General features: G+C 32.0%; 1 protein-coding gene across 1 annotated transcript; it reads right to left on the bottom strand.

Moving 5' to 3' along the window:
* Window positions 1-605: 605 nt before the first annotated feature.
* Window positions 606-1637, bottom strand: LOC131873974 (F-box/kelch-repeat protein At1g80440-like). Its single transcript, XM_059217167.1, has one exon. The coding sequence runs from the start codon at window positions 1635-1637 to the stop codon at window positions 606-608; it is 1032 nt and encodes a 343-aa protein (XP_059073150.1).
* Window positions 1638-19307: the final 17670 nt, after the last annotated feature.

Raw genomic sequence — 19307 nt, 5'->3', positions numbered from 1 at the left:
ATGCAAAACAAAATGACCGTCCAGGTTCAAGGCACGACAAATCCAGGTTAATTTTGGATAATTTGCACCACCAGGAACCAGGGCCTTTGCTTCCCATTTCCACATATCTCTATTTCAATAATCAAAGTGTTAAACAGTCTCTATTTCCACTGACCATTGGGTATTCATCACAAAGCGAAAAAGAAAAAGTATACACAGGTTACTTTTAAGAAAAGATTTGAACAGGCGATTACATACTTGATGCATGAAGTCCACGCTGAACCACTTTTTGAATCTTATGATCGTGATAAACTAGATTATAGTTTTGCTGCTGGGAAATTGGGAATAAAGTCTTCTTTCAGACCTATAATTTTGTCTATAATGGTATAGATCTGATGTAAAACTTCTTGTTGGTGTAGCGAACTCTAATATTTTTGTTCTAATATTAATATTAATATTAATATTAATATAGGACAAACTTCAAACATAAAAAGTAAACTTCTCGAATTAAAAATATATAACCTATAGACCAATAAATTCTCGGCATAATAGATTTTTAATTTAAGAGCAAACGTAACTTATGAGTGTCTATTGAGGTGTCCGTACACATAAAAGCTTCGAAACAGTCAAAGATCGAGAGTAGCAGCACATATAGCAGAACCCTGGAGGCTCGATGGTCGCTCTATGCCAATTAACTTTAAAGTTCCTCCTGTCTCACTTGGAGGTTCAAGTATAAAAAATCTTTGAGGTGCGAACGTATCAAATCCTGAGATGCCCACAAAGATTTTATTGCTAATCAACACAGCAAAGTCAATGGAACGGCCCCAATTCAGCTCTGGAAAAGTTCCTACAATGCTCAGCTTATCTTGGCTATAATCATATTCAATCAATCCCCTAACAGACAAGCCATACAAGCGCCCGAAAGCACTTATGAAACGATGCCAACCCTTGAATCTATTCCAAATAGTTGTCCAGCTTCGCGTGTAGGAATCGAATACCTCAAAGATGAGAGAAGTGCTCATTACATAAAACTTGCCTTCAGCAAAAGCACCACAAGAGCGGCTTACGTAGGTGTTCAAGTCGGGAAGATCATCCCATTTGTCCTCCTCCACATTATAAACTGAAACGCTTTGGACAGGGTTAGAATAAATCTGCCACCTTGCATCAATGTAAGAGCTGGTGAAACCTCCAGCCACATAAATCAGTCCCCGGTGGTCATCAGCCGCGGATACAAATTTAGTCAGCCATCTTGGCATTTTGGCACCCTGTCGCCATTTCGAACAAATAAAATCATACAACCACACACGACTCTTTGTAGAGTCGACAAGCAAATCTGTAATCAAAACCAGTTTTTGTTTCACGAAATAGGAGTGAGAGATGCCGTTAATTTCTGTAGGAATGGGCGGAAGAATTTTGCATGTGTTCTTCTCAGGGTCGAATATCGCTACTCGGTTGCAAATCCCGTCTATTTTCTGGATCATACAAATCCGTTGCTCGGAAATCTTCAACCTTTTTCTCTCTTGATAAAAGTGGGCGCTTTTCAGTTCGGCGTTCCAGCTTTTGCAGACACACCTGAGTTTGTGATGAGAATTCAACTCCACCCTCAGCAGGCATTCGCGGCCAATTTCATCTGGAAGACGAGGAAACAGAAATCCCATTGCAAATATAGCAAGTTGTGAGTCAGTCAAAATTTGCACTTTTACGATTTCTAGCAGAAAGTGTCTCAATCTAAAATTGCTTATGTTTTTTTAGAATACCAACTTGATCTTTTCCATTTATAAGAACATATTTCAAATTATTTTTACTTATGTGGTCTTTGCCGACATGCTATTACTTCATTCAAATCGTTGTGTGAAGAGATATAAGAGTTATCTAAGACTTATTTCATTTACTTAAAAGAGAGTTTTTTAATTCTATTTTAAAAGTTTTCATTCACTTAAATAATTAGTTATGGTTTTAAAATATTTTTATCATTTTGAAAACATGTTAATTTCTCTATTTGTTAGCTTAAAAGATATAATTTTATTTGCATTGTTTATTTTATGTTAAGAAAATTTATGAGTGAAAATAATTTAGAATAGGTACATGTTGTCAAATTGAGGTACCTCATGAAATAGGGGACGTGTTGCCAATTCTTGAGATGGATGTAGTTTGAAATAGGGGTCTATATAGATTTTTTGATGAATAGGCAAGCTAGCCTTAAGACAACTACATGGATAAGATGTAATGGAGTTAATGGAGGGTGGAGATATTTTTAAATTGCATAGAGATGGGAGATAGAAGCATATAGAAGTGTAGAATGAAGACAAATTGATGGACGATTAAATAATAAAATGGAAGGAGGATATCTATTTATTTTTAATGGAGATAGAATATTGTGAGAATAGGACAAGTCAAGGAGATGAGTGAAAATAGATTGCTGGGATACTCAAGTTTGAATGAAATGGGACAACTAATTAAATAATTTAATATAATTAATTAGTGAAGGTATAGTGTATAATTTATGATGTCAATTGATGGTAACACAGTGATGTTAGGTTAATATGTTGAAGTGAATTGCTGTTCCCCAATGATGTGTTGTGTTTCTTGAAGGGCAAAGCTAAGGGAAATTCTTTAATCAATTTGATGGAATATGTACTAATAAGCCACACATAATGGCGAGCCCCTACAATGGCTAACAATAGTCATTTACCAAACATTTAGCAACATAAAATTGAATTATCTCTATTTGTGTCAGTGATATTGCAGCTATGTGTGAGGCATTTGTGCATTTTGGCCTTTATTTGGTTGGGTTTTCCATGTCTAGGGATGAGAATACACCTTCATAGTTTTCTTGAACATTTAAGGAAACAAAAATTTATTGCTTTCTAATGACTATCTACAATAGTTAACATTGGACAATGATACAAACTATATTTTCCCCCTAAAAAATATTGTCTTTGCAATAAATCATTGGTTGTAATTTTTAATATTTTAACATGTTTGATACCTAGATCAATCTCTTGCAAATTTATGAAATTATTGAATCTTACAAAATGGTAAAATATTTTATGAATCACATAGTTGTGCAATATTTTAGAGGAACTACAAATAGGAGGCCATTGGAATGTGCATGGAACCTAGAATGGTTGCAATCTTGTAGAGAGTTTGGAGATGGATTATTTGAGTCTAGATTTGGCCTCGAGTGTTGGATTTGGATGAAACAAAATGTGATTCTGACTTTCTCTAACCTCCTCAATCCAATGGTAACCTTAATTTTGACCCAACAAGCTCCAATAATGACCTAAAATAGAAAGCTCTAAAATACAAAACCCCAAATCACACCAAAATTCTCTCAATTGGCAAACCAATGGCTCTAATGGCTTTGATAACATGTGAGAATTTTCTGTAGCTATAATACTATCTAAGGAATTGTCAATAATAACCAGTATCTAGAGGCCAACGAATAACACAAAAGTAAGAGAGAATAGATGTTGATAAGAACAAACTGCATTCTCATCAATAATGCAATAAGATCCAATCAACTGGATTATTACATACAAACTAGATGCACCTGCTTAGAAGCGAAACGCATGAGAGAACACAATCATGACATGTTGCCCAATGAGATACAAGGGTAGGTAGGGGTAGGTGAGAGAAACAATAGAATATTCCACTAAAGGTGGATCACCCCCTAAAGGTAGAATGTGATAATAAGATATCACCATAAAAGGTGTAATTTCTCCAACAACCATCTTCCCTAGATGCACACGTCTCTAAGTTTCTCATATACAAACTACAAAAAATGCATTATCCTAACTTAACTTAAGTAAAGTGTAAATATGAGACATAATTTACACCAACAGACTCATTCCTCAACCAACCTCTGAGAGGGATAAGCATGCTTGGAAGATCATCAATGATCATGTTGTAGGAGTGATCTTGGTTCCAACATTTATTTTGACATTATGTGCACTGTATTGGTCATTGATTGTAACCACATAGTTTGTACTAACCTTTGGGAGATCTATGGAGACCCTTATATCTCTCTATTTCTAAAGGATCTTGTAGTATATTGTCTATTTCCCATTGCACATACATAGTATATAACTTTTGATAATGGTACTTTTGATATGGTTGAGTATATCGCAAGTCTTTCATGGCTCAATGAATTAGACACTCGTCTCTCAATTCTCATTCCTGATATTGAGGCATCGTCTTAATCTTCATCATTTTTGTTACTCTTGATCATATTGGTGTTGACTCTTACATGACCCCCATTGATCCAATGTAGCACAACATTGATCTTCCAAACATAACTATCTGGGATTTGTATCTTACAGATATGTCATCATTGTTTGTAGAGTCTTATATTGCATATCTTGAGGGTTATTTTGAGGACATCAATACCCTCTTTTTTATAACTTCATTAGTGTTGTCAAACCATGCTCATCACCCATGGAGCTTTTTATTCATCAATTTTTGTGTAGTTTTGATTTGTCACCTCTTGAATTGATTGGGCATGTACTTGATTAGTTTGTGTAATCATCATCTTTCATGGATATAGCAATATTTGAGCACTTTGCAGTGACATATATTATTTGGATTTGAATTCCTACTTCTTTCAATTCATGAGAGTGGCTTCTCATATCTCCAATGAACTTGTTTCTTTCTAAGTGGAGAAATGTTATCTATAGTCAGCAGATCATGTTGTCTTTAGGCTCTCATCATTGGTACAAGAGGTACTTCTTCATTGGGTGGTTAATATCCTCATTTTATCTCTTCTATGGGGGGATATTGATTGTACTTGTGGGACTAATTCACTACTTGTGGGGAAATTTAGACTCCTTCATTCTTAGTCACACATACTCTTTTTCATTTATTTTTCTCTTTTTTATAGGGAGTTTTTTCTCACTAGGTTTCTTGCCTCTTCTCCATTTGTGAGAGTTGCATTGATTTTTATATGGTTCTCTAATTAGGCCTTTTTGTTGGTACCTATTCATGCTTGTATTTTGCATTCATCTTTAGCTCCTTATCTTATCCCTAAGTTAATCCTGAGGGGGGGAGGGATGTTGGAGTAATTAGGATATTATCTAATTATTTAATTAATTAGGTCCTTTAATTACTTTATTCACCTATACTAAACTTAGGTTCTCTTTATCTTTTATTTGTTTAGGCTAATAATAGCTTCACTTAGTTGAGATAATTTTTAGGTCTTTGAGATAATTTTAGTTTTATAATTTTATATTAGGTTTCTCTTTCTTTCTATAAAAGCAAATCATTCATCAATTGTACTCTATCCAATTCATTCATAAGATAATCTTAATATCAAATTCCTCTTTGGATTAATATCTCTTAAGGTTGCATAGCATTAATCATGGCTTCTTCTCTTTAGGTGTGATAGGTGTTTGGCTTGCGGGTGAATCATGGGTTTGCAGGTTTGAACAAATAACTGGAAAAAAAATAGAGTTTGAACCCCAAGAATGAAAAGGATAAATCTTGAAATAAGGCCCCTACCTTATGGATAGGGTTAGCTTTCATATCAAGGGTTTGAACCCAAATTTCACCCCTAAGTATATTGGAGTATATCAATACTTGATGTAAATATTATTTTTTTAAATGAAAATAAATTAGATCAAAAATAAAATTGTGTGAGTATATTTGTGTCCTTTTAAATTTGTGTGAACAACTTCCATTGTCTATCATAATCCAAAAAAACTAATGATTCATGGATTAGAAGATATAATTAGAATGGTTGATATATTAATAACCTACTTGTTCAAAATATTGGCATATTAAAGACAAATGCCTTGAAAACCAAAATAAAATTATTAATATTGGCCACTTGAAGGATCTTCCTCCTAAAGCCAAAGACAAAACATCATTGAGTGATGGGTACAAACAAATAGAGGAGAAAATTTGGGAGGAGAATAACATAGGGAGTGTGACTTGTAAAGAAAAACATAAGAACATATATAAAAATATGACTTTTCAAATAGAACTAGATATTTTTGGGATAAAAGAGGAAGTTAGGAACATACCTCTAAATTAGGAGGAATCAATGGGGGAAACATAAACAAATAAATACCAAGGAGGTTAAAAAGGGGCTAAATATTAAAAATAGAGAAGACATTAAGATCCAAATGGGCAACATGGAGAAAACAATGGAAGAAGCATTGGAGGAAGTCTAAGAAGTAAATTTTCTTGAGGAAATGAGATAGGCTAGTTAACCTTCAAAATTAATAAGATAGGTTATCGGGAACAAAGGAGGAAAGGACATAAAGTAAAAAATGACTATTAGTTAAAGAAGGGGAGGTTGAAGGGAAGATGAAAAAGAAAATAATGTGTATATTTGTGTAGGGAATTCCCCTTTCCAACAATCAATAAAATCATCATGTATAACATTATGGAGCTCAATGGACCTATGAAAAAAGTTTAGTAAAATAATGGATGTATAAAATATATATATTCTATTGATACATGTTACAGTAATGGTTCACAAATGAAAAAAAATAAAAAAGACCCTTTATAGAATCTTTTGGAGGGTAGATTTGCCATTTTGTAGAGACCCAAAACTAGTAATGTGTAAGTACTACACCAAGAGTAGTATTATCTTGTGAGTAAAATAATATTTTTTATGCCAAACCTTTTGGGCCATATTGTGAAAAATAAAAAAATGCTCATTGATATTAATGAGATAATGATCAAGACACAACAAGATCAATTGAGAATTAATGGGGGATAAAATTTATTGGAGATGTAGAGATTATGGTAGATGTGGTGATTGATTTTTTTTGTTTGTTCCAAGATTGGGAGTTAATTTGGGAATAGCTTTCTAGTAATATCACAGGCCGATGGGAATTATTATTGAGTAGGAAAAACTAAATTAAATCAAAAGGATTATATTATGAATAACTCAAAATATCAAGATCATTGACAAACACAATGTATAACCCCATTCAGCTAGTTTGCCTCTAGTAGTAGATAATTCCCATAGTAAGTATTTTAGAGAACAGGTTAAAGAAGGTTTTTAAGATGAGGAGCAATATTATTTTGTGTGAAACCTATTGGTTACTATTGCTAGAATATTTAATCTTTACTTGGCTTGGATTTATTTGTATTTAGTTTGGGATATTCCTTTGGAATCCCTACATGTAATTTGTCCTCTAGTACATGTGTAAGGACAAGTCATTTATTTTATTTTTGTTTATTAAAAAATTTTAGTTTATCCTCCTTAAGAGGATGTTGACACATTGCACACACATATTATGAATGGTGGAATTCATAGATTTGGGAGTTACTTTATATCTCCTCTTCTCATCTCTATTTAAGAGATGCTTCTCCGTTTATTATTCACTTTGGATATCATTGTAATAGGCTTCTCTCTCTCTCTCTCTCTCTCTCTCTCTCTCTCTCTCTCTCTCTCTCTCTCTCTCTCTCTCTTTAGGCTTTGCCTTCATTCATAATACATAAGGGGGTTTTCTTTGTTTTTCGCCTTTCAAAAGCTCTTGTGTCTCCTCTTTAATTTTTTGGGTGATTGCTCTCAAGTTGCTCTCTAGTTTGGTAATATTTATTCGATCAACATACTTGGATTTATTTTTATTTTTCTTTCTCTTATATTTCCTTTCATGGTATCAGAGCAGGTTACTAATCCTTGTTTAAGTGGAAGTTGATAAAGGTTGCCATTTTTTTTTGGAGCTCACCTTTCTTGGAGGAACTTTTTTGAGATAAGAGAAGAAGTTTGTTCTTTAACGTTTTGTTGTGCAGGTTTTGATTTAAGTTTAAATTATTGTTTTCAAACTTGTTAACAAGCTTGCATGCAGGTCGAATCCATTTTGTTTCTAGTTTAAAGATTTGTTTTAAGCTTTGGAAGGCTTGCCGCCAAACTTTTCTTTCTGGTTTAATTTTTTTGGTTTTGGAATGCTTTCCGCCAAATCTATTTTATATAACTTGTTTTGAAATGCTTTCCACTAAGACACTCTCTATTTATTTGCAAGCTCTAACATTTTATTTCACTTGCAAATTATTACTATTTTTTTTTTCTAACTATTTATGTTTGATTCAAAGAAATATTTTATTTTTTTTCTAACATTTCCTGCAAGTACTATAATAAGACTCTTGTATTTAATCTTACATCTTTTTATTTAAATTTGTTAAAATTAATTATGTCTAAATCGAAATTAAACTTAAATAGTATAAATTTGAAACTTTGATCTCTGTCCTTTGAATTGTATTCAAATCTTTGTCCTTTGAATCATATTCAAATCCAATTCAATTAAAAGTTTTTTAAAGTTTATTATAATCAAATTTGTTTCACTAAAATTGTATTAATTTTTAAATCAGAGGCATACTTTGCAATGCATTATATTGTTCTGTGCGATTCTCTGTACATTGTGTTTTGTTAACTCCAGAATCTTATCATTGCTATCCTGCATTTGTGCTCCTACTCTCTTATCTTCTTGGTAATGTTTCTTCATCATTATACACTATTATATATCTTATCAAACTGTTTGATTCTACCTCTACCTATGTTTATGTTCTCGTTTCTATTCTCAGAACATAACGCATCTACATTATAAACAAAAACTTTTCTCTGCAATAAACATTCTTGTTGTAAACACCTCTGTGTCATTTTTTTAATCTCTGCATAGTTCTATTTTTGCACCTTTTTTCAGTCTAACTTGACCTTGACTTCGTTGCATTCACATTAAAGTTTTATATCTATTATCTTTTTTCGGTATCTTGTTCTTGTTTATTGTGTCTTCCTTTCATAATGTTGTTTAAAATAAAAGTTTCAATACGTATCAAAATTATAAACTTTCCTTTGTTTTATTTATAAACTTTAGATTTTATATTTTAATATACATTTCTTTTTTCTTTTTTTTTTTTAGTTAATAGGCCAAAGCCGCTGTATTTTGAATTATTATTATTATGTTTGATTAGATTGACCCTATACCTTCCCCATTTTTATGGAAGGCCAAGGGTCACAATTATAATTCATTTTAGATGTCCCTATTGGGAATTGAACTTGGGTCTCCATAGTAAGAACCCAGTGTTTTAACCAGTTAAGCTCAACCCCTTGGACTAAATTTTTGGTAGGTAATAGGCCGAAGCCGCAGTATTTATTTATTTATTTTAATCGGTAATAGGCCGAAGCTGCAGTATTTTAAATTATTATTATTATTATTATGTTTGAGTAGATTGACCCTAGATCTTCCCCATTTTTATGGAAGGCCAAGAGTCACAACTTAGAATTCATTTTAGATGTCCATATTGGGAGTTGAACTTGGGTTATTATTATTATTATTATTATGTTTGATTAGATTGACCCTAGACCTTCCCCATTTTTATGGAAGGCCAAGAGTCACAACTTAGAATTCATTTTAGATGTCCATATTGGGAGTTGAACTTGGGTCTCCACAGTGAGAACCTAGTGTTTTAACCAATTAAGTTCAACCCCTTGGACTTAATATATTGTCGATAATAGGCCGAGGCCGTAGTATTTTTGAATTATTATTATTATTATTATGTTTGATTAGATTGACCCTACACCTTCCCCATTTTTTATGGAAGGCCAAGTGTCACAACTTAGAATTCATTTTAGATGTCCATATTGGGAGTTGAACCTGGGTCTCCACAGTGAGAACCCAGTGTTTTAACCAATTAAGCTCAACCCCTTGGACTTAATTTGATCGATAATAGGTCGAGGCCGCAATATTTTTGAATTATTATTATTATTATTATTATTATTATTATTAGTATTAGTATTATTATTATTATTATTATTATTATTATGTTTGATTAGATTGACCCTAGACCTTCCCCATTTTTTATGGAAGGCCAAGAGTCACAACTTAGAATTCATTTTAGATGTCCATATTGGGAGTTGAACCTGGGTCTCCACAGTGAGAACCTAGTGTTTTAACCAATTAATAAATAAAGTTTAGTTTAGTTTAAAAAGTTTATAATAAATGAAGTTTTTTGTTTAATAATAAAGATTTAATTTTTTTGTATAAAGTTTGTTTAAATTAAATTAAAATTTTTTTTCAATAATTGAAATATATTATTAAGGATATAAAAATAATATTTTTTGATAAATATTTTTTTTAACAAATCAAATTTGGTTAATTTTAATCAAGAAAGTTATTTTTCATTTTTAATTAAAGGGGATAATTTTTTTTTACTAATCATTATTTTTCTATCATGTCTACTTTAATTCCTAAAATTAAATTAAATAGAACTAATTATCATTCATGGAAAACAAATATTTGTTTTATTTTTTGTTTTAAGCACCTTTTGGATGTTGCAACTGATAAAAGTTCAGAGCCTACTACAACTGCTCCTCAAGCTGACCAAGACAGCTGGAACGCTCAAAATGAGGAAACACTTGGTTTAATTGGTATTTCGATGGTTCGTGAATTGTATGTTTTTATTGGAAATTATACAAAAGCTTATGAAGCATGAGAAATTTTTAAAATAACTTATTATAGCTCAAATGAATCCCAGAAAATTCAGCTTCAAGATCAACTCGAAGATGTCAGGTATACAGATTTTAAAACCATGGATGAATTCTTATTAAAGTTTGATTTAATTAATAGTCAATTAACTGGTTTAGGAGTTAAACTAGCTGATATACGTTTAAATCATCTTATTTTTAAAAAATGTCTTCCTCATCAATTTCAGCAATTTATTACTAATATTCATGCTCAGCTTGTTATTACTAGTTTAGCTACTCAATTAACTTATGATACTTTTCATAATTTATTACGTCAAGAGGAAGCTAAATTAATTCAATTTGGTACTCTTAAAAGTAGTGAACATGATTCTATGTCTAAATATCAAAATCATAATAATCATTTTAAATCCAATAATAATAGTCATAATAATCATTATTCTAATAATAAATTTCATTCTAAATACTATAATAACAATTCTAATTATAATCAAAAGAATAATTATTCTAAGAGACCCCATTGTATGTATTGTGGTAAGGATGGTCGTGTAACTAATAATTATTTTAAGAAACAAAATGGTAAAAAGCCCATGAATCAATATAATCAAAATAATCAACATCATGAGTCTAATCGGAAGAAAGGTAATAATAATGGTAATTCATCTCATCATGCATTTATTTGTAGTTGCAATGTTTCAAAGCCTCTTGAATGGATTATTAATTTTGGTGCATCTCAACATGTTACTTCTCATAAAGAAATTTTTGATTCTATGCATCCTGATACTTCAAATATTCTTGTTCAACTTGCTAACAATTATACTTGTAAAGTAGAAGCTATTGGTGATGTCAATGTTCTTAATGATAAATTGTGTGATGTTCTTTATGTTCCTAAATTAAAATCAAATTTTCTTTCTGTTGCTAACCTTTGTCAAGATTATAAGATTGAATTATATAAGAATATGTGTTATATCATTGATCCAAAGCATAACAAAGTTATTGCTAATGCTAAAATAGACAATGATAACTTATTCAAATTTAATGAGTTTTCTCATTCAAAGTATTCTTTGCTTACTGCGATTGATTTTAATGTTTGGCATGAAAGACTTGGCCACATAAATTCTAATATTATTGCCTTGATGCAAAAAGAAAATATGGTAGATGGATTGCCTAGCATTGTTCCTTCTAAAATTATTTGCACAAGATGCATGAGTGGTAAGATGCATAGGGAGCCCTTTCCTCATGGTCAATCATGGAGGGCAAATCATAAATTGCACCTCCTTCATAGTGACCTTTTGGGACCCATGGAGAATACCTCCATCCAAGGATCAAGGTATGCACTTGTACTTACATTTGTTCATGATTTTTCCAAGAGAACTTGGATCTATTTCTTTCAGAGCAAGGATCATGTTCTTGAAAGTTTTTAATGAATTTCATATGTTTGTTGACAGGCAATCTCGTTTAAAGATTAAAATGCTTAGAATTGATAATGGTAAGGAATATGTTAATAATGCATTTAATGTTTATTTCAAATCTTTTGGTATTAAACATGTGCTTACTATTCCCTATACACCTCAACAAAATGGTGTAGTAGAAAGGAAGCATAGAACCATTGTTGAAATGGCTAGATGTTTATTGCATGCTAAAAATATGCATTATAAATTTTGAGTTGAAGCTATGACTTGTGCTACTTATTTGATTAATAGAACACCTACCAAAGCCTTAAAGGATATAACTCCTCAAGAAGCTTGGTCTAGTAGAAAGCCCAATTTAAAGCATTTAAAGATTTTTGGTTCCATTGCTTATGTTCATAAACCTAAACAAAAGAGACACAAATTAGATTATAAATCTTCTCCTTATATATTTGTTTGTTATGATGAACATTATAAAGCATATAGAGTTTACAATCCTATCACTAACAAAGTTAAATTTTCTAGAGATGTTTGTATTGCTGAAACTGGTATTCATGATTGTTCTAATGTGCAGGATAATGAATTTGTTGAAAGTAAGGTTGTGATTGTGCAGGAGAAACCTCCTTCTCTCAATCCTACTCCTAATGCATCTATTTCTAAAAGTGATTGTGATGATGATCATGATAATTCTACTCCTAATGATTCTTCTTCTAGTGATGATTCTATTACTTCTAAAAGGAAGCCTAAATGGTTTAAGACATTGATTCAAGAAAGTGATGATTAATTAGCTAGAATAGATAAACTTAAGGTTAGAAGAATAAACTATCGCAATTATGCTTTGAAGTCTACTATTATGAATTTAAATTATCCTAATTCTTTTGATCAAGCTAAAACTCAACCTCATTAGCAAAAATATATGTGAGAAGAATATGATACTTTTCTTGCTAGTCAAACTTGGGATCTAGTTATTTTACCTCAAGGTAAAAATATTGTTTCTTGTAATTGATTATATAAAACCAAGTTGAATGCAAATAATGAAGTTACTAAGTTTAAAGCTATATATTAGTTGCTAGATATTTTTATCAAATTGAAGGCTTAGATTATAATGAAACCTTTTCTCCTAATGATAAATTTCCCACTATTAAACTTGTTCTTGGTTTAACTTCTAATATGAATTGGCCTATTCATCAAATGGATATTAAAATTTATTTTCTAAATGGTGATTTACACAAGGAAATTTATATGTCTCAACCACTTGGTTTTGTTAAGGAAGGTAATGAACATTTAGTTTGCAAGTTAAAGAAATAAATTTATGGTTTGAAACAATCTCCTAGGGAATAATATTCTAAGATAAATGCATTATTTCTTTCTCAAGGTTTTATTAGAAATAAAAATTATCCAGATTTATATATTAAACATAGTGAAGATGACATTGTGATTAATATTTTATACATCAGTGATTTAATTCTAACTTCAAGTTCCAACAATTTGATTTTTGAAATTAAGTTTCAATGCAATCAAAAATTTCAAATGACTGATTTAGGACTTTTACATTATTTTTGGAAATGCAAATTTGGCAAACAAGTAATGGTATTTTTCTATCTCAAAGTAAATATGCTCAAGATCTTTTAGACAAGTTTAAATTGAATGATGCTAATCATGTTTCTACTCCATGTTTATTAGGAACAAAGTTAATGCTTGATATGAATACTCCTTTAGTTGATGCTACTTTATATAGAAATTAATTAAAAGTTTAAATTATTTAACTCTTACTAGACCAAATATTTCTTATAGTGTGGTTTTAGTTTCTAGATACATGTCTAAACCTCAACAAACTCACTTTAAAGTTGCAAAAATAAGTTTGAGATATATTAAAGGAAATTTTAATGTTGGTTTATTTTATGATGCAAATTGTGATTTTACTTTAAAAGGATTTACTAATTCAGATCTAGGGGGAGAACCTAATGATGGAAAATCTACTTGTGGATATTGTTTTTTTGTTGGTTCGGGTGCCATTTCTCTGCATAGTAAGAAACAAAAGTCTACTTCACTTAGTTCCATCGAAGCTGAATATAAAGGATGCACCAATGCCTCTAAAGAAGCCTTTTGGCTTAGAAGATTTCTTGAAGATTTGGGTCTACCTCAACAAGACACCACACCTTTGTATTGTGAAAATCAAAGTGCCATTGCCTTGGAAGAATCCTATCTTCCATGCAAGGACCAAACATATTGCTTTCCAACACCACTTTATTAGGGAACAAATTGAAGACAAGCAAGTTTCACATCTATATTGCAAGGGCGAAGATCAAGTTACAGATATTCTAACAAAGCCACTTTGTAAAGAGAAGTTCCAATTTCATTGTAAAAATCATGGTTTTCAACCCATTGAAGGGTTTGATGTAAACTCCCCAAGTAAAGCTTAAGGGGGGGTGTTAAAATATTTAATCTTTACTTGGGTTAGGTTTACTTGTATTTAGTTTGGGATATTCCTTTGGAATCCCTACATGTAATTTATCCTCTAGTACATGTGTGAGGACAAGTCATTTCTTTTATTTTTCTTTATTTAGAAATATTATTTTATTCTCCTTAGGAGGATGTTGACACATTGCACACATATTATGAATGGTGGAATTCATAGATTTGGGAGTTACTTTGTATCTCCTCCTTCTCATCTCTATTTAAGAGATGCTCCTCCTTTCATTCTTCACTTTGGATATCATTGTAATGAGATTCTCTCTCTCTCTCTCTCTCTCTCTCTCTCTTTAGGCTTTTCCTTCATTCATAATACATAAGGGATTTTTCTTTTCTTTTCCCCTTTCACAAGCTCTTGTGTCTCCTCTTTAATTATTTGGGTGATTGCTCTCAAGTTGCTCTCTACTTTGGTAACCTTCAATTAACATACTTAATTGGATTTATTTTTTATTTTCTTGCTCTTATATTTACTTTCAATTATGAGAAGAATTGATGATCTACATCCGGAACACCGAGCAAGAGAAATGTATGCACTTGAAAATTGCATTTCATGGTGCCACATACCTATTTGTTGATGATAACAAACCTTTCTCTTTAATCATATTTTATCATTTTATTTGGCAATGTTAGTGATGAAGGAGCCTTTACCATGATATAGTGATAGATATAGCTGATAATATTCATGTTTATAATATGTATATACAATATTTTATGTTGGAACTACTTATCCTTAAAAAACTTTAAATACAATTTTGAGATTTGAATATTAATTGAAAGGATATTACTTCTTTAAATCATTACAATGTAAATAAAATACATATCGTTTAAAAATCAATAAATAAAAAATATATTTTTAAAAAATAATTAAAAAATATGTAAAATAATTATTGAATTTTTAAATGAATAAAAACTTTTAAAATAGAATTAAAAAAAAACAAAACTGTTTAAGTAAATGAAATAACTCTTATATCACTTCACACTACTATTTGAATGAATTCATACTCTGCGTCGGCCAAGACCAAAAATAAAAAATATAATTTGAAAGGCGTGCCTATAAATAGAGAAATCAGTTGGTATTCGAAAAACAAAGCAATTTTAGACTGGCACCCTTTTCTCCTTTGACATACAACCTCTTATAATTGCACTGGGATCTCTGTTTCCTTTTCTTCCAGATAAAATTGGGTGGAAATGCCTGATGAGGGTTGAGTTGAACTCTCATCACAACCTCAGGTGTGTCTGCAAAAGCTGGAACGCCGCATTGAAAAACTCCTACTTTTATCAAGAAAGAAAAAGTTTGAAAATTTCTGAGGAACGGATTTGTATGCTTCAGAACATAGACGGTATTTGCAACAGAGTAGTGATAGTCAACCTGGAGAAGAACACATGGAAAAGTCTACCGCCCGTTCTCACAGAAATTAATGGCATCTTTCACTGCCATTTTTGTGAAACAAAAACTGGTTTTGATCACGGATTTGCTTCCCGACTCTACCAAAAGTTGTGTGTGGTTGGACGATTTTGTCTGTTCGAAATGGCGAGAGGGTGCCAAAATGCCAAGATCGATGAATAAATTTGCCTACGCAGCAGATGAGCAGCGGGGACTGATTTATATGGCTAGAGGGTACATCACCTATAACAGTGGTCCAGGGTACGATAGCTCTGCCAACCCTGTCCGAAGCGCTTCAGTTTACAATGTGGAGGAGGACAAATGGGATGTTCTCCCCGAAAATGGACGCCCACATAAAGTGCTCTATAGTAAAAGGTACTTTTGCTGACAGCATGTTTTATGTAATGGGATGTTCTGACAACATTGAGGTTTTTGATTCCTACACGAGAAGCTGGAAAACTATAAAAAATAGATTGAACAGTTGCCGTGATTTCGTAAGTGCATTTGGGCGCTTGTATGGTTTGTCTGTTAGTGGATTGATTGAATATGATTATAGCCAAGATAAGCTGAACATTGTAGGGACTTTTCCAAGGAAGGATTGGGGCGGTTTCACTGACTTCGCTGTGTTCGTTAGCAATAAAATCTTCGTGGGCATACGGGATCCCTTTGAAGCTGAAGGTTTTTATATGTTCGCACCTCAAGATCAAGGATTTTATACGCTGGATCCTCCAAGTGAGACAGGAGGAACATTCAAGTTGATTGACATTGAGCGACCATGGGGCCTCCAGGGTCGTGCCATATGTGCTGCTACTCTCAATCTTTGACTGTTACTAAGCTTTGATGTGTGCGGACATCTCAACAGAGACTCATAAGCAACGGTAGCTCTAATGTAATTAAAAAACTATTATGCTGAAAATTTATTGGTGTATAGGTTATATATTTTGAATTCAGTTTTATGTTTGAAGTTTATCCTATATTACTATTAATATTAGAGTTGTTGGCTACAGCAACCACAAGTTTTTTATCAGATAAATAACATTACAGACAAAATTATAGGCCTGAAAGAAACCTTTCTTCCCAGCAGCAACACTATAATCTATCTTATCACAATCATAAGATTCAAAAGGTGGTTCAGCTTAGTCTTCATGGGTCAAGTCTCCAATCGCCTAGGGGATAGGAGAATGAAGGTTCATTAATTAATTAATAATAATAATGAACTATTTAGATGTCTATATAAAATAATAATAGATAATGATCAAATTAATAGTTAATTAATACATAGTAGTTAATTAAATTTAATAGTTAATAATATATAATAGTTAATACTAGTTAATAGGTAAAAGTTAATTAAATTTAATCAAATAATAATGATCAAATTTAGATGTTTATATAAAATAATAGATTTATAAGAATATATTCTATGATTAAAATAAATTTAAATTGTTTAAATAGAAATTGAATATAAGAGATGATGCATAATACTTTTCAGTTTTGTGAAATAAGAGAACTAAACCATTTGAAGATGGTTGTTGGAGATTTATTTCTGCAGCCAGTTATATAAATGTAGGAAACTATGTGATCATTCATTGTCATAGCTTTAAGTTGAAAGTAAATAACCCTTATTCTGTTTGATCTAATATCGGTGACTTGTTGAATTTTAATGCCTAAAATTTCCTAACCTTAACAGTAATGCAAGGCAACACTGTCCAGATTGCCATAAACATAAAGACGTAATAACCTTTTAAAACAGTCTGTCTCCACTAACAAGGACAGCAGATACATGAACTAGGTTAGGAAGATTTGTAAAGAATCATCATGCATATTTCAAGTGAGCAAAATGGAACCAGCATTTAGATATTAATCGGATGAGCACTACTTCATCATTCCTGTAAGCTGGAAAATAAACATATATATATATAGAGTGGGTAGACATAACTTACCACCATAAGTATCCATTACAAAAGAAAAATCACATTTAGTACATTCACGAGTTATTACATAGGAAAAGGAATTAAAGGTACTCTTGATAACCCTTGAACAACGAATCTAATGCCTAACTTATTAGGGTAGATCTGGCTTGGCTAAGCGCAAACTTATAAGAGGACAGATGGCGTGTAAGGTTACAGGAGAACGAATGGAAGAAAGGAACAGGATTACTGCTCTAAGGAACCTTTGTCCCTCTGCATACAGTCTGTGGGAACATTGAGTCGGAACATTTCACTGACGAGAATGTTGTATGTCCGCTGACTACATCGTCGGTTGAAAGCTTGGTATTCGTCATAATTCTGACGATGATAATTATTATCAAAAAAAATTTATTATTATTCAGTCATTGATATGTACAACGAATGATATTCTATCCCCACCTCCTACCAGTAGGGGCATAGGTTTGAGGCTAATATGAGGCACATGGTTTCAAGCTAATATGATCAGGCGCACTATGGTTGAGATGGTCCAACTCCCTAGTCTCACTCTACGACTAAGCTCATGCCATATCTAAATCAAAGACATCTCAAATACATCGTCGGTGGAAAGCTACAAAATGCCATTTTCATACATAAGCAAGACATACACAATTGGGCACAATCACCAAGAGAACGGTAAAAAGTGTGTTTGAGATCATTGTCCTAATTGTGGTGTGGTCACGAAGAGATCACTTTAAATTTGTCAACCTCTTCGTGACCACGCCACAATTAGGATAATGATCTCAAACACACTTTGTTTCGTTCTCTTGGTGATTGTGCCCAATTGTGTATGTCTTGCTTATGTATGAAAATGGCATTTTGCAGCTTTCCATTGATGATGTATTTGAGATGTCTTTGATTTAGATATGGCATGAGCTTAGTCGTAGAGTGAGACTACGGAGTTGGACCATCTGAACCATGGTGTGTCTGCATATGTATATAGTTTTGTGTATTCATTAAAGATTTTCATTTAATTTATCTAACAGGATTCCATTAATTCTATACTTAAAGAAAATAAATTGTTATCTATATTAAGATAAAAAATTGAGCATTTCAAAATAAAACATAACTACTTCAGTTGAAGGAGAAAACTAACTAAATGTTCTTCAACATAATAAGAATCTAACTAATTTATCTAAAAGGAAGGTAATCTTTTAACGATAAAAAACATTGAACAAATATTATTAAGCTAATCAATATGAGAAAGGAATTCAACTGGCAAGTTTCATTTTTGAGGGAAGAGATAAAGGTTCAGAGGTTACAATTCATTTAACTTTCCAACTGAAAATTTTTGTATCAAGCCTCGACATAGTTTGGAATAGGGAGAGCATCATCAAGGGCTTCTCCATTCAATTGTAGACTTGCCAGTCTCCCATGCCCCTTCCAATTGGAAGAGACCCAACCCTTCATGAAGGATTGGGTCTCTTTTACATCTGGCCATCTGATCTTGGTGTTCAAAACCTACATGCAACTAGTCAGTCACACACTATAGGTAACCCCTAACTACTATGACCATCTGACTAGTAGGTGTATCTAGTTCATGTGATCTAACAATCACTTAGATAAAGCATCACCATCTTGGCCAAGTTTTAAACATTGCAAGCACCAATGCATTGTTAGTGTTCACCTCCCTTGCTCAACTTGTACATCCAATTCTTGAGCTCAAC

The sequence above is a fragment of the Cryptomeria japonica genome, chromosome 3 (assembly GCF_030272615.1).
Source record: "Cryptomeria japonica chromosome 3, Sugi_1.0, whole genome shotgun sequence".
In the NCBI taxonomy this organism is placed as follows: Eukaryota; Viridiplantae; Streptophyta; class Pinopsida; order Cupressales; family Cupressaceae; genus Cryptomeria; species Cryptomeria japonica.
The sequence above is the reverse complement of the archived record's forward strand: the minus strand, read 5'-3'. Positions and strand labels throughout refer to the sequence as shown.

What these genes read in the sequence shown, in the direction of transcription:
- LOC131873974 (XM_059217167.1), bottom strand. Translation starts at nt 1,637, where the DNA reads ATGGGATTTCTGTTTCCTCGTCTTCCAGATGAAATTGGCCGCGAATGC.